General features: G+C 38.0%; 1 protein-coding gene across 1 annotated transcript in view; it reads right to left on the bottom strand.

Annotated features, from left to right (window-relative positions):
• The window catches only part of LOC128530278 (ERC protein 2), a 243,404-nt gene that overhangs the window by 214,398 nt on the left and 2,045 nt on the right, over positions 1-26,961 (bottom strand). The window contains exon 2 of the mRNA XM_053504121.1: positions 17,624-18,049. Coding sequence (XP_053360096.1) covers positions 17,624-18,049 — 426 coding nt within the window. The remainder of the gene's footprint in view (positions 1-17,623; positions 18,050-26,961) is intronic.

Here is a 26,961-nt window from a genome sequence, read left to right as displayed (position 1 = left end):
GCTAATTGAATATTTACACAACTTACCAGCTGTGCATGTGTTCATGGAGAAATGACCACTGAATTAGTTTTTCTTTAACAATTTAATGCAATATTGAAGGGGAGAATGGGGAACACGAAAAGAAAACAAATCAAAAGTGAAACACTGAAAGTGGAAAGTGAATTTTTTTGCCTAGTAGATCTTTGCTTTAAAAACAAACAACTATTTATACTGACACACTTCAACACTCATACTTCATGTTTTTTAAATATTAAATATTAATCTAAAAGGTAAAGGCATGTAGAAAATGAAAACTGCAGAAAGTCTTAAGGTTGAAAAAAGCATAAAGAATTAAGTATAAAAACTCTATATTCTTATTTACATGAAGACAATAAAGCAAGATTGTAATGACAGTGGCAGTCTGTATACTGTATGTAAAACAAGTACAAAAACTTTTATGCAAAAGAGATGCTTTTTGATAATTATCATATCTGTACTATACCTGCCAAATAACATCAGGGTCAAAACAGAAAGGACGTGATGTGCTCTGGAACAAATTACAAAATACACATATTTCACAACACTTATTTACAAACACAATAGGCAAAATATATAATCACACATCACCTGTTCACACACAAGACCTGAAAATTCTAGCAGGTCAGTTTTATCATCAAGCCACAGCACAGCAGATGATGTGTCTCATCTGCTGGAGCAAATTATACTTCTTACTGTCTGATAGTTCATACTGTATTTGCCAATGTCTGAAATGTGTCTTAGTTGGTAAAATTTATTTTAATTGAAATAAGTTAAGGACATGATGTACTGTATGTGTGGTAGCCTGGGAAAATCACAGGTCTTTGAGTTCTGAGGAGACACAGAGAAAAAAAGCTACATAAATAAATAAAATAAATATGGTTTCTTATAACAATCTGTAATACCTTTAATTTAAAAAACGTCTCGGGTTACTTTGATGTAACCCTGTTCCCTGAAAAAGCGGCAACGAGATGCCGCGCGAAAGCGCTATGGGAAACGATTCCTCGTGACCGGTTGTGAAGCATGTGTGTGTCAAACACGCCAAATATTTTGGCCTGTATAACCTCAGGCAGGTGACGTCAACCAATGAGATGCACCTGAAGGTTATAAATAGGCATGACCTGGAAACACCCTTAGGTCAATTTTGTCTGAAGGATGTAAAGTCACGAATGCAGTGCGGCATTGGAACGCAGGATCTCGTTTCCACTTTTTCATGGAACAGGGTTACAGCAAAGTAACCAGAGACGTTCCCTTTCAAAAGCTACACTCGATGCTGCACGAAAGCACTATGGGAACGAGAATACCCACTCCGCCGCCCTGCATTTGTCTGGAACCCCAGGGTTGTGTAGTGTGCGCACAGTACCCCCAAAGAGTCATAGACATAATTCTGGGATGCTGACTCGAGGACCCGTGAGCCTGGTATCCAACTATAAAGCCTGACAGATGTCTTGCGGAAAGGCAACCTGCCGCATGACGTACTGGAAGCCCTTCTTGCCAGAGCAATTGATGAGGCAAGCTTCCTGGTCGAATGGGCCCTAATCACTAGAGGCCAAGTGTGCCACGCGCCTCATAGGCTAGGGCACAAGCATCTCTCACCTGATGTCTAATGGCTGCCACCTGATGTCTAACGGCTAATGCGGTGGTGCGCTGTAAATTCAAGCGCATGAGCTGGACACAGTGAATGAAGTCTTACTGCTCCGGAGCTAACAGCGGAGGACAAAAGGCTTCGACTGTGGAAGATAGTTGGGTAAGGATGCAGAATGGCTTTTTTTTTTTTTTTTTAAGAAACTTCCAGCACTGAAACAGTTTGGCTGTGGACTGGGTCTACATGTTTTATGTCCTGGGAATGTAAATGATCCTGAAAGACAGAATTTGTCCTGTCCTTAAGCAGAATCTAGTGCGCTAGTTCCTTAGCGGCGCAAATCTAGTCTGCCCAGGCAATATTTACAAGACTATAATGTGTGTGCTAGCCTCTTAATTGCTGGAGGAAGTATTTAGAAAGGGTACGAAGCTCTCGGCGCGTAACCCTTATTGCCTCTAGGGATTGGCCCTTGGATGAAATCCCCAGGCACTTAGCCACCACTGAAGCGGTGAAAGTTACTTAGCATGGCTTAGCTTGAACTCCGTTAAAGTGTTTAAAATGGATTCAACGCGCGCAGGAGACAGCTGTGCCCGCATTGCGGTTGGATCCCACATGACACTCAATTTATGCTTTGTGTAGGAAAGAGAACACTTTCCGTGGCATTGAGACTCGATCCTAAAAAAAACGAGGTGAGCTACGACGACATGTCGATACCGAGGTGCTAGCTCCGTAGAGAGGGTACAAAGCTCTCGGCGCATAACCCTTGTTGTCTCACAGCTGCTGGAGGGAGTATTTCAGGGCCAGAAATAAAGTCATTGTTTCGGGGCAATTGATGTGCCACGCGAGAAGATGACCTCTCCAGATCCCTTGGGCTGGACGGCCATCTAAGGCCGCGCTCCGGCCCATAAGGGAAAACGTCTGCCATTAGCAACTTGCGACGACAACACGGACCTAGAGTGGGACCCAGAGTTAAGGACGAGGGTCTGAGCCACATAGAAAGGGTACGAAGCTTCCGGCGCGTAACCCTTATTGCCTTTGGGGATTGGCCCTTTAATGAAATCCCATGGTGCTTGGCCACCACTGAACGTCAGCGGTGACGTTACCACCTGGCCTAACTTGTACTCCTTTGGAGTGATATAATAAATTTGGCACGCGCAGGAGACAGCTGTGCCTGCATTGCACTCGGATTCCGCATGACACTTCGTGTCGGAGGGAGAACGCTTTTGTGGCGTTAAGACACCCTGAGAAATGAGGTGAGCTAGGGCAACATATTGGCGCCGAATGGCTCTGTCTGGGAGGGGAACATGTGCTATGGCCCCTTTTTCCAGCAAGGCTGTGATTTTGAATTAACCAAGGTGCTCACTGTGGTTTCACGGAAGTGGAATACCACGCCGTTGAAACACAATGACCGAATCCTGTAGTCAAGGAGACATGCTTGGCAGTAGCTTACACGCTGCCAGCTTCTCCGTGGGGGCGGTAGCTTTGTCGCTTAGCTAGGCGGAGGAGTGGTGGTAATGGTGGTGGCTGTTTGGTGTTCGGTGTCCTAAAACACGACTGGAGGGAACCAAGCACCTAACACTTTGTCGGAAACCGCTGTCCCCCGTAACACCAGTGGCGGCGGGAATCCAAGGGTGGTGGCCTTCCACAGTGCTTCGTGCTTAAAAAGACTTAGCTGGCAGTAGGTTCCCCGCTGCCAGCCTCTCTAAAAGGTGCACGAACCTTGACGCTTCGGCTAAACGGGTGTGTTAGGTTGAACCTAACGTTTTACTGGAGGCCGCTGTTTTCCGAAACACCAGTGGCGGCAGGAATTGAGCTACGTCACTACAAGTGGGGGTGCTCGGCTCGCCACATTCTCCCTCTGAACCTCACGCCTCAGGGGGGCCAGAGCTGGTTGGGACTGGGTGGCCAACATTTCCGCCTGTTGAGCACGGTGGGGAAGGAACCTAAAAAAGGCTTCCTCATGGAACTTTGCGTCCCGAAACTTGTTCATGACGGTCGTGACAGCATCACCGAACAGTCGGAAGGCGAGATAGGGGCATCAAAAAGGAAAGCACGGTCCCTGGCCTTGTCAGTGGATGCAGTGCTGTTCCCAAGCCCAGATAAAATGTGCTTGCATCATGAAGGGTATCTTGAGTAAAACCTGTGCCAAGTTGTGTCTGGATCGGATGGTCCACGGTGGTGAATTCTTGACAGAAGAAAACTAGACCAACAGGATATCTGCATAAGCATGATCAATTTAGGTTGTAACAGACACTGGGTGTGAAAGATGCTCCTGCACTCCATAAGTGGAAACTTTAAATATAGTTGCTTTATTTAAAGTAATCTATAACCTCAATTTTGATTGTGACAGGTGCAATAGAGAAACAAATTTCAGTTCCAGTGTGTAATTTCCTAATTGTTTGCAGTAGAGAGGTTTTAACAAATTAGAAAGAGTTTTTCCAGGCTGCCACATATACATAAACACATATGTACACACCTAGAGAAGTTATTGTTATTTTTGTATGTCTAATGATGACAGTTTGTTGCATGGGTCTGCATATCCGCAGGCTAGTCTCAGTGCCCATCCTGACCTGTGGCCACTACCAATTGGCATATGAGACTCAGAACTAGTCCACTGAGCACCATGTGTGTGCCCAAAAGCATGTGTGTCACTTACCTGGGGAAGAGAAGACACTAGAAAACACTATGGGAAGAAAGCATGCTGGCAGAGTGCTCGACTGGATTAAGATCTGGAGAATTTGCAGGCCAAGTCAACACATTGAACTCGTTGTGTGTTCTTTAAACCATTCTTTAACCAAGTGGGGCAGGGTGCATGATCTTGCTTAAAAAGTCACTGCCATCAGACAAAGAGTGTACTTGATCTGAAACAATTTTTAGGTGGGTGGTACATGTCAAAGTAACATCCACATGTATGGCAGGACCAAGGTTTCCCCGCAGAACACTGCCTCTGCTGGCTTGCCTTCTTCATAGTGCATGGTTTTTTTAAAGGTTACTATTAAGTTTATTAGAAAAACTATAGTAAAGTTCACAGTTTTGATATTGTGTTACATCATAGCCTAGAGCCACATCTGATTTTTATTCAAGGTCAGAGGTAGGGAACGTTTGCCAAGGGTGCATTTGGAAGTTCACTCAGTCTGAATAAAAGTTACTAAAAATCAAGCTAGACAAAAAAGGTGTAATGTGTGAACCTGAAAGCAACACTCTCCCTCCAACTTCAACTATTCTAGAATAAAGAGCTCTAGACCTTTTGTGACAATGTTACAATATTTAAAATGTGTTATATTGTACAACACATTCAGGTTTAAATATTTATTGATTTGGGTGAGCCTAAAGCAGCGACAATATCCTTATAAAACTTGACTAGTCCATATCACATTACGTAATTTTTTTTAAAATAAAGAAAAAATAAAAACAAATTGAAATCTGCACAAAAAAAGCAGAAAATAATCTTCCTTGTTACACTATATCTAGTTAATGGTTGCATACAAAAATAAGGATAAACATATAGTTTTATATACTGTATTATACAAAATTATATCTGTCTTATCTGCATGTTGCTTAGACAAGCCTATTTATATTTCAAGTACAGTGGAACCTTGGATTATGAGCATAATTCGTTCCGGAAGTGGGCTCGTATTCCAAAACACTCGTAAACCGAATTTTATTGTCCCATAAGAAATAACGAAAACTCTATTTATTTGTTTCACAGCTCAAAAAAATTAATACATAAAAAAAAATTAATACAAAATATGAAGTAAAAATAAAATAAATTAACCTGCACTTTACCTTTAAAAAAAGTTTTAAATAAAAACCCTGACAGATAAGTGTTTCCGTTTATGCATTCAGGCGCTGTGTGTGTTTGTGTGTGTGTGTGTGTGTGTGTGCGTGTGTGTGTGTGTGTGCTTGGGTCCGTCGTTATGATTGGGGGGGAGGTGGTCCCCATATCTTACTGGATGCTGCCTCCCAACCAAGCATACTGTAAAACGCACAGAGTAGTTCATGTCAAAGGGCTCTTCCATGAATTTGAAACTTGTTTAATAGATACTGGTGATTATGCCAAATACATAGCCATATACATTTAAACCTCATCACAAAAATTCTAATTGAATAGAAAAAGGAGAAGCGATAATTTGAATAATAATAAAAAATAAAGTTATAATAAAATACCTTTAGTGTTGCCTTAAAAGATCTCTTTATATAAAGTGTAGAAATAGAGTTAAATCTATAATAATCAAAAATTCGCTGGTTTTGTTGAAAACGGGGGAAAAATCAATATCAATGTGTCAGGAAGATTAATCACTAGTAAATTAGGTTCAAAATGATACTGCTACAGATGTACAACACATAAAAAAAAGCGAACATAACAAAAACACAGCTGAATCATCGTCATAGAAACCAGTCTCTTATGTAGCCATGTTTGTCCAGACACATTCATATAATTGCACTGCTTACAAAGGTTTAACGAGCACAGACAGAAACTCTTTAAAAATGAAATGATGTACCCGAGGTCCAAGCATCTAAGTCGATCAAGAACATTTGCCACATGTGTGGGTGTGAGTGTGAGTGTGTGAAGTGGGTAACCTTTTTTCACAGCTCAGCACCGAGATCAAAGCCAGCGCACAGAGTGAAAGCTTCCATATGTGACATTTGAAACAAATTGAATAAGTGTGCTCTTTTTAAGCAGAGCAACATGAGCTCTTCCTTCCATTGGCCTAGCAAGCAGTACCATATGGACAGACTTCAAACTGCCCTTTTCTCGTATAATAGTCTTTGGTTAATTGTGTTAGGAAGCAGTTTGTTTTTGAAGTTTATCTGATATTAAAGAATAGCTTCAAAAAGTTAATATCTATTCCCCTCGGTCAGTGAAAAACTTGTGTGGTTGCTGCACAGTTCTTTGTGAAAGATGTACAATAAATGCTCTTCCTAATTATATTAATGTTCATTGTACTATCAGCAGAAGAATGACAGTTGAATGATAAGATCTTTGTAGTTTATAAGTTCAGCTATCTGCATCAGCTGTTTATGCCAGTCTATAATTTTTTATTACCACCACCTTGCGAATTATGGATGATCTGCACACTGCATGTTCTCCTTGGATGGAAACCGGAGAGATTTCTAATCCCTTTAAATACAAACAAAAGCACTTTTCCAAGTTAAACTTCTCAACTCTTGACATTACTTTTGTAATAATCAAAACAGGGATGAGTTCTTTCATTTTAGTCAAATTATAAATATATTGTGTGATATGAAATTATGTCAGTACCAACTGAGCCAAATCTGTTTAAAAAGAAAATATATAATTGATAACTACTCATTCCAGCATCTCTGATTATTATCTATTTTCAGTATTAATATCAATAGACCAGTACATTATTAACATCACAGTGAGAAATCTATGACCTGCCATAAAGTCAGGATGCATCTCATCTGATATTTAAAATACTGTGAATTTATAAAAGTATTTATAACCTAATGCTCTTACCTTTATATCAATAACAGGGTGTAAGGCTTTGTTCTTGGGTGGTTCTGAAGGCTGTTGATTTCTCCTATGGAGCTCCTGAGGAGGAACACGATAGAAACAAGCTTGTCTGCTCATCATTTTTAAAGCCTAGCCCCCTGCTACTCTGTCCCAAATTCTGTATTTACTCTCAAATCTTGATTAATATGTTGTGGGTCCTCTCTTCAAGCTTTATTCCTTCTTTTACTTTTCTATCTGTCTGTATTTGCAACTCTGACTCCAAGAATCACAAGACCCTTCCCCTCTCTGTCTCCCACTTTCTCTCCCACTGATGCTGCTAAGCAGCTGATTGTTCAATACAATGCTACAGGTGCATCGCTCTGTTTCTTGCGCTCTCTTCTTCTCTCATCTGTTGTCTCATAGCATCTCTCTTTTCCCTTGTTCTATCAGCAGTCACTGTGCACTACCTCTCATAACACATGCTGCTGGCAAATGTGCAATGTGTCTGTCCGCCTATATCAATAATTAACGTGAGTCATGTGGGTGCATACACACACACACACACACACACACACACACACACACACACACAAAGGGACAGCTCCGGTGGCACCTGCTTTTTAAAAAAGTTAATTCATGCACCTGCTGGTCATGCCACCACTGATATAGATATGGTCACTACATACCTCGTGTCTTTTTTTTTTACTCTTATTTGCCCGGTGTTTTGCAGTGTAAAAAAAAATCATTTATTACTTCTCACTTTCCCATATTAGTTAATTAATTTCTGTTTTCTTGTTGTTCGGTGTCATGGCAGCTCTAAAGCCTATGTTGAGAACACCAGAAGTGTGACAGGAATACACCATGACTGGGGTTGCTCAAACTACCAATTATTTCTGTTTAAATTTTTCCAATTTGTCAGCGTATATGAATGTTTTAAATGCAAATAAAAAAAAATCACACTTTTTTTTGCAAACAAGAACTATGATTCGACTATTCAGATGCATGATATTTTGTACATGGTGTCTTTGAGTCACAAATGGTCAAAGATAATGTCAAAATATTATCATTTTGTATAATTTACATTTACGACATTTGGCTGATGCACTTATCCAGAGCAGATTTAATTTATTACATCCTACATCTAAACAGATGAGGGCTCAACAGTCCACGTCTTAACCACCAAGCCACACCTGCAACTGATGAGTTTTGCAAAAATGCTTTAAATTCATCTCCTACAATTTTGTTAGAATTGCTAAAAAATCAGCCTCCAGTAGTGTATGTGGCAATGTAAGTATGCAATTAAGTATAAATAATAACTTAATATCATTGTTTATCAATTATATACCATTAAACTAGCAACAGAATCATGGGCACTTATGGACCTATTCATGCAGACCGAGACCTAAGGCCAACCTGTCCAGCCCAATCTGACAAAAAAAAAAAAAGCCAAGGCTGCACAAACCTCCTAAAAAAGTCTATACTAGCCACAACAGAGAGGTATCAGAACCCCCGGAGCATCAGAGTTTGCCACACACCACACGGCTTAGCAGGCAAAGAGTTTAAGGTTGTTGACCCAGCCTTCAAATTCCCATATTCCAATTCAACCAAGAATCCAGGGATGCACCGGAAAAACAAGATTGGCCCACGGAGGCGCCACCCGGAAGCCACAAAGCCTAAAGGATCATCCCCTCCTCCCCCTTATGTCAAAGTGGGGTCAACATTTGACGACTTTGATAAGATATACAATCCTTTTTGGCACAAACAAAGAAGCAAAAATCATAAAAGTGAACTATAGTAGCATCAATCAGGTCTGTCGCCTTACGTAGTCCACAAGTAAAAGTATGGTTAAATTTTGTACGCTAAAAGTACATCTCTTAGCCTTTCAATGTCTTGTTTCATGCTAGAGCTTTGTTCTGTGACAATAATGACAAAAGTTAGTGTGAAATACAACAATTTATTTCATTTGGTAAAGACAAGTGGGAAACAGTGTTATAGACTTTAGCACAGTATATTCGGCGTATGTCCTTTAGTGCATAAGGAACATTGCTACCAAAGCTGATATTTTGTAAAATATTTAGCCATGCCCATCAAACATGACTGTGGTGGCAAATGGCAGCTTTTCTTTATTGACAAGCAAAATTATACAAATATAATAACCATTTAATATACATCCAAAAAAAATGGAAAAAAAATCAATAGATATCTTGAAAACGGTTAAATTTTTTTTTTTTTTTTTAATTCAGCTGTTTGTTTACCTAATTTATTTTTCCAATTCTTGTGATAATGGTCAAGTTTTATTTAATTTTTAAATACAACCAATAATGTATCAGTAATTCTCTGTTCTATACCTGCATGGACATGAACTGTTTAATATTCTGCTGCCTAAAACCCACTTGATCCTACTGGTTGAAAACTTGATTGATGACTTGAGCTTTTGGGAAATTCTCATGTTATAAACTTAACTGATTATCCAGAACTGATCTTGAGACCGACTGGTGTACAGTACGCACACTGTTCAGCTCAACACTGGGTGGTTCTAGCTGCCATAATAGCAAACACTGACTACTGGAAACCGGAGCACCTGGAGGAAAGAAACCCACTAAGTACGGGAAGAACATGCGAACTCCACGCACACAGACCCAAGGAGGGAATTGAACCCTCGACCTTGGAGGTGCGAGGCCACAGTGCTAACCACTAAGCCATCAACAAATCAATACATAAGGAAATAAATTGAAAAAGGGAGAGGGGATTTCTAGAGCGCAGCATCTTTTCTTGTCTTTCTCTGGCTCCAACTGCACAGTGCACCATTATAGGTAATGACCTTTCACCTTCCTAAGGTTGACTGACAGCCAGGATTTGAAGCTGCTGTGTAGATAACTGTGCTTGTCAGCAGCTCAAAGAAGGCTTTGAAATGCCTTCCACTTAACTCACACACTCTGCAGAACACGCACGCACACAAATTGAAAGACACATTTTGCAGATAGTCAATCAAAGGGGGAAGAGCAAAAACAAGACAAAAACATAACTTCTAGTTCTAATTTTTAGTCTTGTTAAAGGCTTTGACAGTCCAGTGAACATATTTGGAATATTTAGTAATGTGTTAATAAAATATGATTCATTATTATAACGAAACTGATTTAAATAAAAGCTTTGAAGATATAATCTGGTTCCTGTCCAATTTTGAAATAAAGTCCATTTGCTCTCTTTTATTGTAGGGATAAATGTGAGAAGGTTTCAATGTCATCATGTCTTTCAGTGTTATCTTTGTGTTTTTCTACCCCAGCCAAACTCCTTATTAAAGGATAAAATTTGAGATTACAAAACAAGTTGGTTTCAGTAAAGGCTTTCTAGAAGCCAGCCTATCCCACTGCCTGTTCTCAGGCTATGAACCCATCCCTTTATTTAGAATTACAAGGGTTTACCATGCTCCTCAGGAAGCTGATCAAAACCTTGTAAACCCACTGGTCAAAGTGTAGCCTCTGGGGGTTGCAATAGTTTCTACAAACTTTGACCTATCTAGATCAAATGGATTATCCTTGTCACAGGGGTCTGCACTAGAACATGTAAAGAAAGAGAATCTTTTATTTATTTATTTTTTTGCCACTTTGTGTGTATATTCGAGACCTAGTATCTTATAGATGTTTTCTTACCAGCACATCTAGTATGTGCGGTGACAACTACATTCAAAATACATGCAGGGAATTCTTTTCTACAAAAAAAAAAAGCCAGCACGAAAACAGTCTTCACTTCTATAAACATTGACAAGCAGAAGACTTTGTTGCTGATGATGTTGTTGATGCTGTTGCCGTTCACAACATAAAATCAATATGTTATTAGCATGTTAGAGCGATAGAGAGTCTTAAAAGTATGGTAATTAGGCTTAAAAATTGGTAATAAAGTAATTTTTTCTAATACTAATTTATTGAAGCAAATTGTACATGTACCACATGTATAAGTCCTTTAGTGTTGTGAGGATTTGTCCTGTACACCTCCTCCTTTGCGTAGTCCCATAGGAACGTCCTGGGAAATGATAGCGGATACACCGGAGAACTTGGATGCTCGGAATTTAAAGATTTGCTTAGATTATCCTATTTTAAAAAGTGCATGTACAATTTGTTTGAATTACTTTTTATTAGTTATATGGACCTTATTACTAATTTGAAATGCCTAGTTACGTTTCAGTCACCCTGTACAATACAATACTGTGTAACTATGCAGCTAACGTACACAATGTTGTGTATGTTAGCTGCATGGTTAAACATTTACAGACAATAGACTTTATTATTAGAGAGCTTGAAACAAAAAAAAAAAACAAAAAAAAAAAAACACACAGACCATGCTCCAGACCTTGTTAGCTGACATTCTTATAAGGGATCTAGTTAAAAGGCTAAAGATTTCACTGTTAATCTCTCATCCAAAATATCCTTGCTGGCACCTAACCCACATGCTTACAGAAAGGTGAGACTTATGCACACGCACAAGAAGGGAAGAGAGGTGAAGAGAAGGGAAGAGAATCTTGGGAAATATTTTTGCTTTCATAAAACAGGTACAAAGTAAATGTGTTTTTGTTATTATAAACACTACTTAGGTATTCTCTCTCTCTTTCTCTCAAACCCACACACACGCACACACACAGACACATACTGCCTAAGCCCACCTAGTCTCTCTCTCTCTCTCGCTCTTACACACACACACACACACACACACACACACAAACATAGAGCTTCTTAGCTCGTATTACAAATAAATCACTTCATCTACATCTACTTCAGTATTAAGAATGAAATGGAACATGTTCCACCACTCACTGCAGGAGTTGGAGGAGTAAAAAATACCTCATTGTAGAGGAAGGAACTAGAGAAGAAAAAGAGAACTGTCAACAGATTCGACCTGATAAATGAATGAGAGACACACTAATGGACAGCTTGGCTGACATGTCAACGTTCCCACATTTCCTTCATCTGAGCATGTTAAAGCCGGACTGAAATTTCAGTCAGACTAAAAAACCACACTTCTCCCAAGAACATCAAGGTTAGGCCCAAAAAACAAGGCTCGGGCAGGCGCTAGAGAGAGCTTTTATGTAATGGGACATTTACCTCTGCATTGTGTATCTGCTTTGCTGCCAGAACTGTGAGACTTTCCAAACCAAAAGGTTAAAATCCAATCAAGCAAAAAAAAAAAAAAAAAAAACGCCACCATTGGGGGAAAGTGGTACTCTACAGTACATTCTGCAGTTCACGTGAGAGGTAAAAGGAGATGGTAGCAAAAAAGAGAGAGAGAAAAAGATTTTAAAAAAAAGTGGAAAAACAGAGTGACAAACCAAAACAACGCATTCTAATAATGTATTTCTATCATACACATCGTTAGGTTCTAGTACTGTAAACACAATCCAGCTTTTCATGATTTGTGCTCTCTCACACAGACAGGTACCACAGCCATTCAGCAACCAGCATGGGATTTGCACTCCAGGTGTTCTGAATTACTGTTGATGCATATTTAAATTTGACTTCACGTTTTAATATCTGCTGTGGTGGTGAAGATTTGGTGTTGTGTCTTTTTATATTTATAATACAATGCATTTAATAAAAGCTCTCATGAGTCAAGGCCAAAATATATACAACACATACAGTGTATGACAATAACATTCAGGCCTCACTATGATTCAATCAGTATTGCACATGTTTCATGTGACAATAATTATAGTTCTACATAGCTATATTACATATTATTTATCTTTTTCCTCCATTTTTATATTGAAATCAAACATCCTCATTTAAAACTTTTACACAGGAGACAGATGCTTACAGTATGCATCAATGAACTATGTTTCTACTAGTTAGTACATTTTGTACAGGTAATCCTGCTGTGTTTGAAATCACTCGGCAATACTATGCAAGCAACAGAAGTCCACTGGTTAAACATCTCTCAGTCTTTAATCCAAAACATTCTCCAGACAAGTTTGTGCTCCCTTTCTACCTTTCTCAGGCCCTTTCGCACACGCTCAGACAAGTGTGTTGAAAAGTTTTCTACAGTCCACCAAGATCCTGCAGCTGGCTAAAGTCACTCAGCTCCTGGATCCACTTTAACCAATTTACTCTATATGTGTGGTTAAGTGTGTGAGTGGGTGTGAAACAAATATATCATGCCTGCCTTCACACTTTTGAAAAAAAGAAAGCAAACATACATACCCAAGGGAACACCCAGTGGATATGGGAATTGTTGACAGAAATCGCACTTTGCTACTGATCCCAAACTACTTTTAGAGGGTTTGTGCATGGGAGTTGAACTTAAGCCTCAGCTTGCGCCACTGTTTCCCCATCAGCGCAACGCTAGAGTAGGTTTCTCTGAGAGCTGCTGTGCAAATATACTTTGTTCTTTAGACGCTGCCTCTTGCGTGAAAAGATCTGCTGAAAGCAAGAGATCAGCAGTCAAAGGGAGGGAAGCCATAAAGAGAAGATTTCAAAAGAAGGCTAACTTCAAAGCAGAACACTGTAAAGTTCAAGCTCTCTTTTCTTTGGCAGGTAGGACATCATGACATTAAATTTTATTTGGCATAAAATTTAAATACAATTAATTATTGATCCAACAGCAGTTGTGGATCAAATACATTTGAAGATATTGTCGAAACTGTTCAAACAAACAAACAATTGCGAGGCAAAAGCAATTCCAAATGACACAGCCAATCTTACAGCTATTTTACATACAGGCTATAAATTGCATTGGACACACCACATGAAAATATGTCTGTGGTTTAATGTACCAAGAAAGTAAGAGAGGACAATTTGGCCCAAAATTGATCAAATGCTGCCACACAGTGGCCTGAGCTAACACCTCACCACTTTTATCAATGCTGTGGTCTGTCAGGAATCTGTTCAGAATTAGGATTATTTACACAACCACTTAAAAAAAATTCTGGCATAATATTAATTAATTATTCTGAATAATCAACCTACATTTCCCACACACATTTCCTAAATGCAACACTCCAGATTTTTTTAGAAGGCACTCAAGTGCTTTCCAAAGTCTTCCCTTAAATGCCATCTCTCACAATCTTGTTTTTAGGTCATGGTTTTGATATTAGCCAGATGGCTATGCATTTAAAAGAGGCCATCAGCAGCCAGTTACTAAGCAACAGTTCTTTCTCTGTGTATTAATGGAAAAAATCCATCTCAGATGACTTGCAGTTTAATCTTTATATTTAACAAGTCATCTACAGTGTATTTTTGTTTAAATAAAACTCAATTTTAGGGTAAACCTTTTGTTCATTGGTCAACAGCATCCACCATTACCCATAATGTTGTTCAATTACACACTGATATTTAGCCTTTGTTACATCAAACTCTAATGAGACTGAGCCAGCAGTCTTTCTAGCTTTCTCACCTCTTCTACACACTCTCTGTTCAAACACTTCAGGTTCCAAAGCTTCAAACCTTCATTCGAATAGTGCCATCAACAACATCATGCCATGGTAGAGAAATTAAGCATTTCTTTTTTATAACTTGATCTTTTGTTTTTAGGAACAGTGGAACCTGACTATTTTCTTTTAAACCACACTGACTATTCTAGCAAAGTCTCACTGTGATGTCAGGGTGGCACACCACCACTACTTTCGAGCCGCTTCTAGCAATAAGGAAAATGCAGCAAAACCAACATTCAACAAATTAGCACCAGATTGCACATACATTTGTAGACTTTTTCTTTGGTTGGTGATGTTTCCGAGATTTTATTGCTCAATTAGTTGACACTTTAAATGGTTGTGATGCCTGCCAAGGCAGCCACAAACCCATACACGCAATCAGCAACAATGCTTTTTAAGCCGTCAACCAATTCATAAACTGGGCAAAACCACAGTAAACCAAAACCAAATGCCAATAAGCTTAACTGCATCAAGCAGTTTTTTATCCATGCATTCCTCATTGCATGCAATTCCTTTTCACTGCAAAGTAAAGTTAATACATTTATCATAAACAAATTCAAACTCTTAATGCATTGCAAATATTTATAGTTCTATAGGCAATACTTGCATATTATTATTATACTCACAAATAGCAAGACATTTTCAGAATCCCTTTTTGTAACAACGCAAGAACCCCGTGAAAATATTCTGCTATAGTTCTAACCTGGCTACGGCTCCGTATACTACTGTATTCTTTGGCAACAGGTTGATTAACCTAGCGTAATAGTGCATAACTAAACATCATTCTCACCACATTACTGCAAAACTGCATGCTTTTTATATTACCACCACACATTCTTACAACTCTTATGTCTTACTCAAGGGTATTTACATCTCATTTGAAGGAATATTAACCCACATTTAGTTAGGGGCAAAGAGGCACCAAAATTCTATCTTGTGTTTAGCTGGGATGCAGGATTTAATCTGCAGCACTGGTCTCTGTGGGGTTTTAGGGTTCCTCTTTAGCGACAAGCGCCATCTAGTGACCTGTTTGATAGTGTTCACAGTTAGGCACAAAGAACAATAAAATCAATACTTATAATTTAAGAAAACATAAGAAAATAAATGTAAAAACTTAGGGGCGTCTTATTTTAACTGTTACACCTTGTGAACTGTACTACTATGAACTTTATAACTATTGTTTTTAACTGTCTTAACTGCATATAATTTATTTTATGTACATTCATTTTTACACCTTTACCACACATGTCATGCCATAAATAACAACAAAGAAAACAGAAATAAATAACAACACATTATCACCATTGTTTAGCTGACACCATAGCAAATCCGATTAGATATCATTCATGATAATAGGACATACAGTAGCAAGTGAGTTATCAAGGAAAAGAGGATTTCAAAAAGGGGCGTGGCATGTCTTGAAGCACTTTGAGGCCAAAAATTGAGATGGCAGCCATTTTTTAACGAGTGGGAGTTGGGACAAAAAAATTGGGGGTTTTTATTTTCATGGCAAGATCAACAATTGGTGAAAAAATACAATACTTTCAGTAATATTGTTAAAATTCTTTTTGGCAGTGTTTGTGTTCAACACACATTAGCATACATGTGCGATAATGGGCGAGTTGTTGTTTCTCTTTTAAGTTCTCTCAATGCATTGCATTTTTTTGCGTTCTCTTAATGCATTGCAAATATTTATAGTTCTATAGGCAATACTTGCATATTATTATTATACTCACAAATAGCAAGAAATTTTCAACCCAAAAAAAAAGCAATGTCTATGGCAGCTAATTAAATTAAGAAAGCAGTACATTCTAATATATATAAGCAACAGCCTTACTAGGCCAAGGGTAACTTTCAATTGTTAGCGTTTAGGCCTTCCTTATATGGCTCCTCTATATACACCCAAAATAGAACTCACCAAACCTGTCTAGGGTAAGGGCAGTACACTTTCAAGTCTATAGACAAAGTGCCCTCAGCAAGCTCTCTCCCCCTTTTTTTTTGTATCTTCCTTTCCACATTCCACTGGGCCACAAAAGATGAAAGAAATCACAAATCACAATTGATTGAGTATTTTCCCTTATAAATCGCAAGCTTAATACATGGTCATTAAGAGTACATGTAATTGCCAACTTACCTCCAATAGTATTTATGCTCCACATTAGCATCAGCCACACAAACCACAATGTACAAACACTAAGTTCTGAAATCACACTCATTTCTCAAAATACATGTTAATCTGTTCTTGCACCTGAGGTGACAAATGTGTGAATATATCAGTAACATCTCGTACTGGCAAAACTGGCTCCAGTTATGCGTGTCCCAGAACTCTTCACAGAGGCAAGACACTGCAGGCTGAGAAGATTTAGAGGGTAAAAATAAACCTCTTGACAGGGAGGTTGTTTGTATCCTGTTAATCACCCTATCCGAGATCCTGGCAGAAAAGAGGAGAATATGATAGACTGCTGTTACATTTTCCCTTTCCGACCCCAAATTCAGTCAGTGATTTATGCATTTAGTTTCATGTCTTTAAGCTTCGCACATCTTAATGCTTATCTTTTCCCCCTTTTTCTTAACTGGGCCATCAAGAATTCAGTGTAACTCAGCAGTAGCTTAAGGTCACTATGCACAACAAGCTGATTTCAGTTTAAGGTTAAATGTGTACAGGTTGGAGGGGGTAAATATTTATGCATAGTGCTATAGTTCTCTGTACTCCTAGCATACAGTACCCAGCATACATAGCAAAACTATAATGTCATCCCCTACAGTTTTGTCACTATGGCTAAATCAGCCTGCAGTAGTGTTTAAGGTTATTTAAGTCTGCAATTAAGTATCAATAATGTTTTAGTTGAAGTTTAATAAAATAATACAACAAACTAATTGGCCTACTCTACATATCCTTAAAGTTGTCATGCATGTCATCCAGTATTATTCAACTTTAATTGATTTGAATCCCCGGTAACTGTTATATGTTTAAAGGTTCAAAGGAGTGAATATTTATGCACAGAACTGTAGTTCATCCTATTCCTAACCTACCTGATCCTTCATGGTTTAATATTTAAGTGATCAGCTAAATCAAGTGTGTTGGTAGCAGTGAAAAACTACTGTGCAGGCTTGTGTAACAAGTATAATAGCTTTTTCTCTTATAACTCACCGCTCTCAGATTTTTGTTGTCCTGGTCTTTCTGCTCTAGGACATCCCCCAGGTGACAAGGTGCATCCTCAGGACAGCACACCCTCAGTCCCTCTTTATCAGGCAGCTGAGACCAGCTGATACCCTTTTCCTGTAGCATCTCTAACATCTTTTTGATGGATTCGTCCCGGGAGCTCAGCATCTGCTTCTGTTTTTTCATGTGCTGCTCCATTTCCTCCACAGTTTTCTTAAGAAGGAAAAGTTCCTTGGTTTGCTGCTCATGCTCAGCTTGGAGATACCGGACATTGTCTTCAGTGAGCTCCAGGCAAGAGAAACAATCAGGAGGTGAACCTAATGAGCCTGCATTGTTGTCTTGTTGCAGAAGCTCATTCAAGTGTCTCTGGGTACAAAGCTCTTCCTGTAAAGCCTGGATGGTCATCTGTAGGTGCTGGAAAAGTAAAATATAGAATATTATTATAGACTTATAAACAGTATAGCCCTTATAAAACTAAATAGGTAACACACTAGAGGTCCTTCAGCACAGCTTGTTACAAGAGTACATGCCCATAAAACTCATATGTCTGAACTCATATGTCTGGGAATTTTACATCATTTTGCTATTATAATAACCTGTGGTCTTCTGCAAAAGCATTCCACTGGATTTTGGACCAATATCAGGTGTCAATATCTAGTGAGAAAGCCTGGGGTGCAGCCAGTATACCAATTTATCCCGAAGGTGTGCAGTGAAGTTGAGGTCAGGGCTCTGTGGAAGCTACTCAAATTCTTTCACATCAATGTTGGCAAACCATGGCGTTATAGAGTTCGCTGTATGCATAAGAACACTGTGTTATTGAAATACTGCAGGTTTGCACCACTTAGTTCAAGTGAAGGGAACCCTTACAGCAGGTACAGCAACACGCTGTACAAGTATGTGCTTTCAACTTTTTTGCAACAGTTTAAGGAAGACCCATATAAGTGTGATGTTCAGGTGTTCTGGATACCTTAGCCATATAGTGCACATTATGTACACACATCTCTAAAAGGCAAGAAAAAAAGTACAATTTTTATAAACATTTTGACTGCAAAATGAGATAAATCCACTTTTTTCAGATTTGAGGGAAAACTAGTTTTTCAAAAAAAAAAAACTAATATGCTAAAAAGTAATTTTTTTTGTAATTGTAATAAAAAAAATTGTTAAACTCTCACAAAAAGTTCATAACATGTAAAGTAAAATATTTCAAGCTTTTTTGCAATTCTTTCCCGCTACCCCCACAGTTCGGCATCCAGTGGAGAGACCTGAGGGGATGTTCTCAACATCCCCACTTCCATCTTGAACAACTGAGTGGGAGAATTTCCTAGTTCATTACCCTGCCTCACTTACAAATTTGCATCAGGGTGCCAACAATGGACCCACACAGTGATGTGAAAAATTCAATTACAACAACAACAACAATAATAATAATATTAATAATAATAAATTTTTGCTTGCAACTATATTGTTTAAAAAGTTTTTTTGTACTCCCAAAATACTATAAATAAATGATCTGTTTATCATTTATAACTATTTTTTAAAATACAATCCATTAGTTGCTTGACCTGAGAAAATGTCCCTAAAGCTAGAGATTTCTACTTAACAAAGGCATTAGAAGTCCTCTAATCCTCACCTAGCAACCATGTTCTCAACTAAACCTGCAATGAGCACACATTAAAAGGCGCAAATTGAGAAAAAAGAAAAAATTGTTATTGGTTATTAAAATAATAATCTTAATACCAATGGCTCTCAATCACTGTGTTAGACTGTACACTATGTTTAGAGTTTTGGAAAGTACATAGTAGAAAGGGGGGCAGGTTGGCACAGGGGCAGGTTAACAGGACCATCATGGAGAGAATATGAGGAGAAGGAGTTGATTCCATGAAGGCCGCTATTTCGCAGAGGCAAAACGCGTGATTTTCAAGACCCCTAAAGTTGTTTTACAGTGCAGCAAGGAAAAAAGAGTTGTGCTTACAATTTACAGCCTTATCTAGTTCTTTTATATGTTACAGGCTAAGTACATGCATTGAGTTTAAGGGTGCCTTGTGTTACTTTACTGCACTTTAAAAAATATGGGCCAAAGGCAGGCTGGGGCAGGTTGGCACAGTGATGGGTCTGGTTTTCACACTGTGCCAACCTGCCCCAACACTGCCCCAGATCATAGAAATGCATAGAAAATGTTTCATGACATTATATTATCACATATTCAGCTCAAATGTAGCTCTATGCTTAATAAACATGTCCAGTATAAGTATTATTATTAACATTTAACACAATTATACTGCACAATACACACACCAGATCATATTAACACCTTTTTCTTTCAAATGGTTCGCAATTACATCCATAAAAGTGACCAAACTTCATACCAAAAGGTGGCAAAAAATGGCCTTCCATATCGCACCATAGCACTTTACATTCCAGTTATGGAAACAAATAATGGTAACGCAACAGTCGGACTTCTGACTGTTGCGTTACCAAACGTTATTCATTTTGCATAGTAGAAGTGTGAAATAAATGCGGTTCCAGTTTTGCATTATTGTTTTAGCTACATTTTTTCACTTGTGCCAACCTGCCCTATTGGGTTTGCCAACCTGCCCCATAGTCTCCTTGAATATCTCCTGATTATACAGCAAGATCATTTTGTGATCTACAGCCTAAGTGCAGGACTCCAAAATGTTGCGTTTGAGCCAACCTCCCCCCGTTCCCAAGTCCACTGCATTAAAAACTTTGCCATGTTAATGTGTATTCACATACTTTACAATGAGTAGCAGTTGTCTTTTACTTCAAAAAGTGTTTTAGGTTTCCTTGCCCAGTCGGTGGTGGTTTCTAAAGGCAATGTAAAATCTATTACTGTACAGCACTTACAGTATTATGTAATTTTGTTGCCATTTTTATTGTAATCTGGCACAATGTGTACAATGTGTCACCATTCTATAGCATATTAACAGCATATTAACCGATGGGAGAAAAGTTTAAAGGTTTAATTCCCATATAATTTTACTCCACATATGTTAAAAGCTTGAAAGGTTAAAACAACATGGCACAAGTGATGGCAGACCACACAATTTTGGTTAAAAAAAAGTAATAGAACAGATAGTATTTAAAAACAACACTTAATATTCTGTCTCATATCCTTTGCTTGAAAAAATAACATTACACCAGCAACCACAGACATCACCAAACTGTTCTTTTAAAAGCTTTTCCAGGCTTGTACCACATCATTCAGCTGTTATTTTGGGGGTGGGGGAAGTACAGTAAGTTCTTCCCTCAGCCTACTCTTCAGGAGGTGAAATGCACACTCAATTGTGTGGTCAACTGTGTCTGGTGATTGACCTGGCCAGTCAAAAACTGTTATGTGGCACATTCCCTATTTCTGGATTGGCTCTGCTATACTCCGCTTCTAGTTTAAATTCATGGCTGGAAGCTGCATCATTGCGTATGTTAGTTTATATTGTTATCATATAAGGTAGTTGAAAATAAGTACATGGTTTAAACATGTAGAATGTATGGTCTAATGTTTTATTGCTAAATCACTAATAGTAAAGCTTTTGGCCTGTTTCTCTGCATAACAGCTAGAATCAACACAGCAGGTTTAAACTAATACTGTACTTTGTATTCTAATAATGATGCCTGTCTTTGTTTAGACAATAGTTTATATTTCTGTAGTGTGTTTGTGAGACAACCTAAAGTTTTGTTGAAGACAAATAAACTGTATTTTTGTTTTTTGTAACCTTGTGCAAATTAAATTTGTTGAACTCATGAATAAAAGCTGCCTCATAATAACTAATGTAATGTGTTTCAAAAACATGTTATAATGTAGAAAATCTATTTAGCATGTGTAAATGTTTCTAAACTTCTTTAGTGTACTGTTAACACATTTGCAATACAGTATTATAGAAGACTGTGTACTGTATGATATGATAAAGAATATTTTTATTAACAACAAAATGTACTTTTTTAGTATTTGAAATTGGCCAGAAGTATAACAACATGCTACTGCTGCAATAAGAATATTTTTATGGTATATTACTCATGTATTTGTAACACAGTAAAAAATGCTGTAATGTACTTATAATACATTACAGATAGTATTTCATTTATTACTGTCAGGTATATATGTTAATTCATGCACAGCCATATACTTTAAGTATACTAAGCATATTCAAAGTTGTTTCATTTTAGCACACAAAAGTATACTTAAAGGGGTCATACGGGCCTACATGCACTTTTTCAAGCTGTTTGGACTGAAATGTTCGTTAGGAGAGTGTGTACACAACCACTCTACAATAATAAAGAGCTGCCCAGTGATTTTCTTTTCATTTATTAAAATAACATGCCCCTTCTGAAATCAGGCCAATCTCAAATGCCTGTCGATGTGACGCCACACCACATGAGGCCGCTCCTACTATAGTTGATTGACACCGGTGTTTTAGCAAAGACCCGTCCCGAGTGAGGAACGCTTCGTGTTCCTGCTTCATCTTCACCAAGGCTTGGTGAGTGTAATTTCTTTTTCTATGAATCTTTGCAGATCGCCTTTTCTAATAATCACGATGAATGCGGGGTGTAAGTTAACTTACACTCTCATAGAACATGGTTATGTCGTCTTCTCTATGTACATCCGTCTCTATATAATCCCTAATCGCCCGTTTAGTCGGAAAACTATATTATGCTTACCTTTGTAACGTTAGATGGTTTATAACGATGTCTGTCAAAGATTAAGAAGTCATGTAAACACATCAGTAAACACATCGTGTCCGTATCTCTCTCAGTAAGCTTCTCCGCTTTTGTTGTTGTTGCTCGCGGCAGCGTAACATCCCGTTAATTTATGCCCATGCAGTGATGAGAAAAACAAATCTAATCGATGCATGTCCATTCTTTTAATTTCTGCATTGTCAGGCGATATTACAAACTTCCGGGTGGGTTCCGTACTTAAATCAAACCAAAAACTACTTAAGAAAACAGGCTCAGGCTCTATATTCCAGCGTTTTCCAGTTTGGACTGCATTACCCACAAAGCATTGCCCGCACTGCGTTGTGGGCAATGCTTCGTGGGTAATGCAGTCCGAAGCATTGCCCGCACTGGACTACACTCCCGTGGCTATACCCCACGTGTGTTGTAAAGACACGCCCCACAGAACTGGGGGGGGCGGGCTCAGCAGAGATCATAAGCATTTAAAGGAGCATGTACTGAAACAGGTTGCTGAGAACAGAGCTAGGTTTTACCAGTAAAAGTAGTGTTTTTTTTACACAACCATTGAACATTTTTAATTAAAGTATATTACAAACTTTTTTTTTTGAAAAAAATGTGCTTTTGTAAAATTTAATTACAACTTAAATGCACTTAGTACAAAATTAGTTATTTCAAAATAGCAAACTTTGGCTGCAAGTACACTCAAGTATGCATTGGCATGCTAAGATATATATATATATATCATATAAATTATATATATAAATTTAGAGAACCCGGACTATGTTTTCTTTTTTAAATTTAATAAGTAAACTGTTCTACTGTACATTCTAGATTCATTAAATATAAAGTGAAACATTTCAAATCTTTAGTTTTGTTTTAATTTCAATGATTGTGGCCTACAGCTTATAAAATCAAAGTCCAGTATCTCAAAATATTAGAATCAATTAAAAAAATTATATTTATAATATAGAAGAATTTCATCTTCCAAGCACAAATTACTCCATCAATGTGGCATGGCATGGAGGCAAATAACCTGTGACTTTGCTGAGACATTGATGAAGACGAGGCTGCTTTAATAGCAGCCTTCACCTTGTCTCTATTGTTCAGTCAGATGTTTCTCATTTTTCTCTTGACAAAACCTTAGGATTCAGGTCAGTCAATAATATCATAGTCCGCAAACCAGTTGGTGCCAAATCAGTCCTGAGCTAATATTATGATGTTATAAACTGCTGATCTCCTTGGATTTCCAACCACAACAGTCTCTGCAGTTTAATGGTGTTGTCCTTTGCTGCCTAGTGTTTTCTTCTGCCCACTATAACTATAAAGAGGGATAGGTACCAGGAGCCTTCCTATCTAATAACTATCTTCCTATCATAACTAATCTGTACATTTTCCTTTGATATCAAATATCAACAGGACATTTCCATATAATAAAGATGAATACTTGTGTCAATGTCTAATTTCAGCAGCACCTTTAAACATTTTGTATATTTGAATATTACTGTACGTACATCGGTCAACCTCACCAAGCCTCTACTGTAAAGGGGTGACTTCTCTTTGGACATATCTAGCCAGAGATTCTGGGTTTCAGTATACAGTAGCAGACTCTACTGGTCTAGATGCCACTGTAAAATTCATTGATTAATCCACGTGTGTTTGAAGGTATGGCAATCGTCCATACTGTACAATGAGGACTTCAGAGAAATAGAGAGACCATACCACAAGATGTAAACCACTTATGAACAGTAAGAATTTAAAGTCTGCAAAAGCTCTAGAACCAGGATTTACCTCTATTAAATGGTGGACACAAAATATATGCTAATTTTTCAAAACATATGAACTTTCTAATCCAGTAGAGTTGAGGTACTGGCATGGTTTGGGCATGCATGGGACGCGTCTGGAACATTTAGTTGACCTTTGCTACTATTTTGGAAGCATTTTTTATAAAAAGGTATACCTGTGCATTTTGACGATGCCCACGGGTCTTTTAAACTGCCCCTTCTTTCCCCTTTTTATAAAGTTTTGCCTGGAATGATGTACCCACTTTGGGCTACAGTCATGATCTTTGCTGACAGAACAACAGATGCTAGAACGGAGAATATTTTTTCATCTGACATTTAGACTATCTGATTCATTCCTAAAGGTTACATATTTTACCTACATTTTAGTATTTTAACTACAGTAATTTACAGCAATACTTGTTGTCATGCTATGGACAAAAGTTTATCACAATACAGTACAAAAAGAAAATGGCAGGTTTTATGTTTATATTATACTTTAGGTTTCTCTGCGTTTCAACAGTTCAATATTTTACATATATATACTTATTTTCAATCAAAAGCCATGGTTAATTAAATTGTCTGGACTCCTCCTATGTTATCAAGACCACATGTTTTGGATTATTTTGTATCTGTGGATAGAGGCAAGACTATCCCCAAGGATTCACACGTTTGCAAGGAATTCAGTGCTTATGCTACAAATGAGACTACTGTAACTGCTTTGGAGACAGATACTAAAATAGTTCACGGAAATAGAATAATGAGATTTAACACTTTCTAACAATATATTGCATTATTGTATTCCTGAATCTTCTTCTTTGTCTTTCGGCTGTTTCCTTTCAGGGGTCGCCACAGCGAATCATCTGCCTCCATCTAACCCTATCCTTTGCTTCCTCTTCTCTCACACCAACTAACTTCATGTCCTCTCTCACTGCATCCATTAATCTCCTCTTTGGTCTTCCTCTAGACCTCCTGCCTGGCAGTTCCAACCTCAACATCCTTCTACCAATATATTCACCATCTCTCCTCTGAACATGCCCAAACCACCTCAATCTGGCCTCTCTGACTTTATCTCCAAAACATCTAACGTGGGTTGTCCTTCTGATAAACTCATTCTTGATCCTATCCATCCTTGTCACTCCCAAAGAGAACCTCAACATCTTCAGCTCTGCTACCTCCAACTCTGCCTCCTGTCTTTTCTTCAGCGCCACTGTCTCTAAGCCGTAGAGCATTGCTGGTCTCACCACTGTCCTGTACACCTTTCCTTTCATTCTCGCTGGTACTCTTTTATCGCACAACACACCTGACACTTTTACTGTAATCCTGAATGGTTTTCAATGATAATGTAAAAAAAACAGGAAGTTCATGCTGTGGCAGATGTGTGCTGCTGCCGGCACATAAACACCAGGAGGGAGTAAGAATTGGTGTGTGTTTGTGAGAGAGAGTAAGCGCCAGAGTGGACAAGACAGAGAGTGAGATAGGAGGTGATTAGAGTGGAGCGCTAATGCACGGCTAACGTCATTATAAGTCTGTGGGTTGGAGAATTATCTAACATAATTATCTAATAAACCAATCATCCATTTATTATATCTGTCATCTACCTAGGTCCATGAGGTTAAACAATCATAGTGTGAAATACATTTTTACTGGAGCATATATACTGTACAGTATATGCTCAAAATTATTAATACTCTTTATATTTTTTTGTGTTTTTGTCTTCTGTGATGAACGAGTTTTATAATACCTTCATACATTTAATATGTGACAAACAACTGAAGAAATAACAATGTAATATTTCAAGAAATATGACATTTCACGTTTTTTTATTGTGAAATATATGTTGACAATTATATGGATATACTTATTCATACCCTTTATATTACAAAGTTTCACTTTGGCAGAAAAAAAAGCCTCTGGAGGTAGTGTTTTGATCCGCAGTTGATTTAATTGGTCAGGTCTAGGATCATCAACGATATGTGACAATAAAATGAAATCCGCAGGCTATTTTTAGGGACTGAATGACCAGAGCGGTTCTGAGAGCATAAGGTAACAAATTTATTATTTGCCCTAAAATTTAAATGCTTTTTATTTTATTTGTCATTCTTTTACATCATTTTTCCATTTTACAGCAGTGTGTACACTTTTTATTTCCATTGTATAATATTAGTACACAACTAAATAAGGGACTAAAACAGTTACTGACATCTTGGGGATGCTTACTATATGTCTGCCCTGGGGTGACCTGGTGGAAATGTACCTATTATGGCTGCCTCATGCAACAAGAAAATAGCTAGTTGTTTGCAGAAGGAAAGACAAAATTACAAACGCAGTCATCAAGCCACCCACACCTCAGAAGAACACTACATACCAATTACAGTTTAAAGTTCTTTACTAAAAGAAAGCCAGTAAAATACCAGGATACAAGGAATAATTGCCATGGCAACTTACAAAGAGAACATGCAACTTGGCATCAGCTGCTATCAGAGAAGTGCAATGTGCCTATTTAACTCAGAACAGTTAGAGTTCAGACTTGTTAACCTCTTGTTAACTTCTTTGCATTTCCAGTAATTAAGCCTTATTATTCAGCAACTCCATGAAAAGCAATGCAAAATGATTAAACTATGGTTAGTATGGAAATGAAGCGTAAGGAGTTTAAAAGCATCAAGTCTCAAACCAACTACTGAAGCTTAGAGTGGAAAATGTGATTTGGTGTAGCATCTAGTCTCTGGCTATACTAGCATATTAAAAGCACTCTAACGATGACACTACTATGTTTTGACAGTTTTATTGTGTACTTAACTGGAAATGTAATGCCACAAAGACTTTAAAGTTTTAGGTTGTTTTCTGATGGGTTTAAAA

This window comes from Clarias gariepinus, chromosome 9 (genome assembly GCF_024256425.1).
Source record: "Clarias gariepinus isolate MV-2021 ecotype Netherlands chromosome 9, CGAR_prim_01v2, whole genome shotgun sequence".
In the NCBI taxonomy this organism is placed as follows: domain Eukaryota; kingdom Metazoa; phylum Chordata; class Actinopteri; order Siluriformes; family Clariidae; genus Clarias; species Clarias gariepinus.
This window is presented reverse-complemented; position numbering and strand designations above follow the sequence as displayed.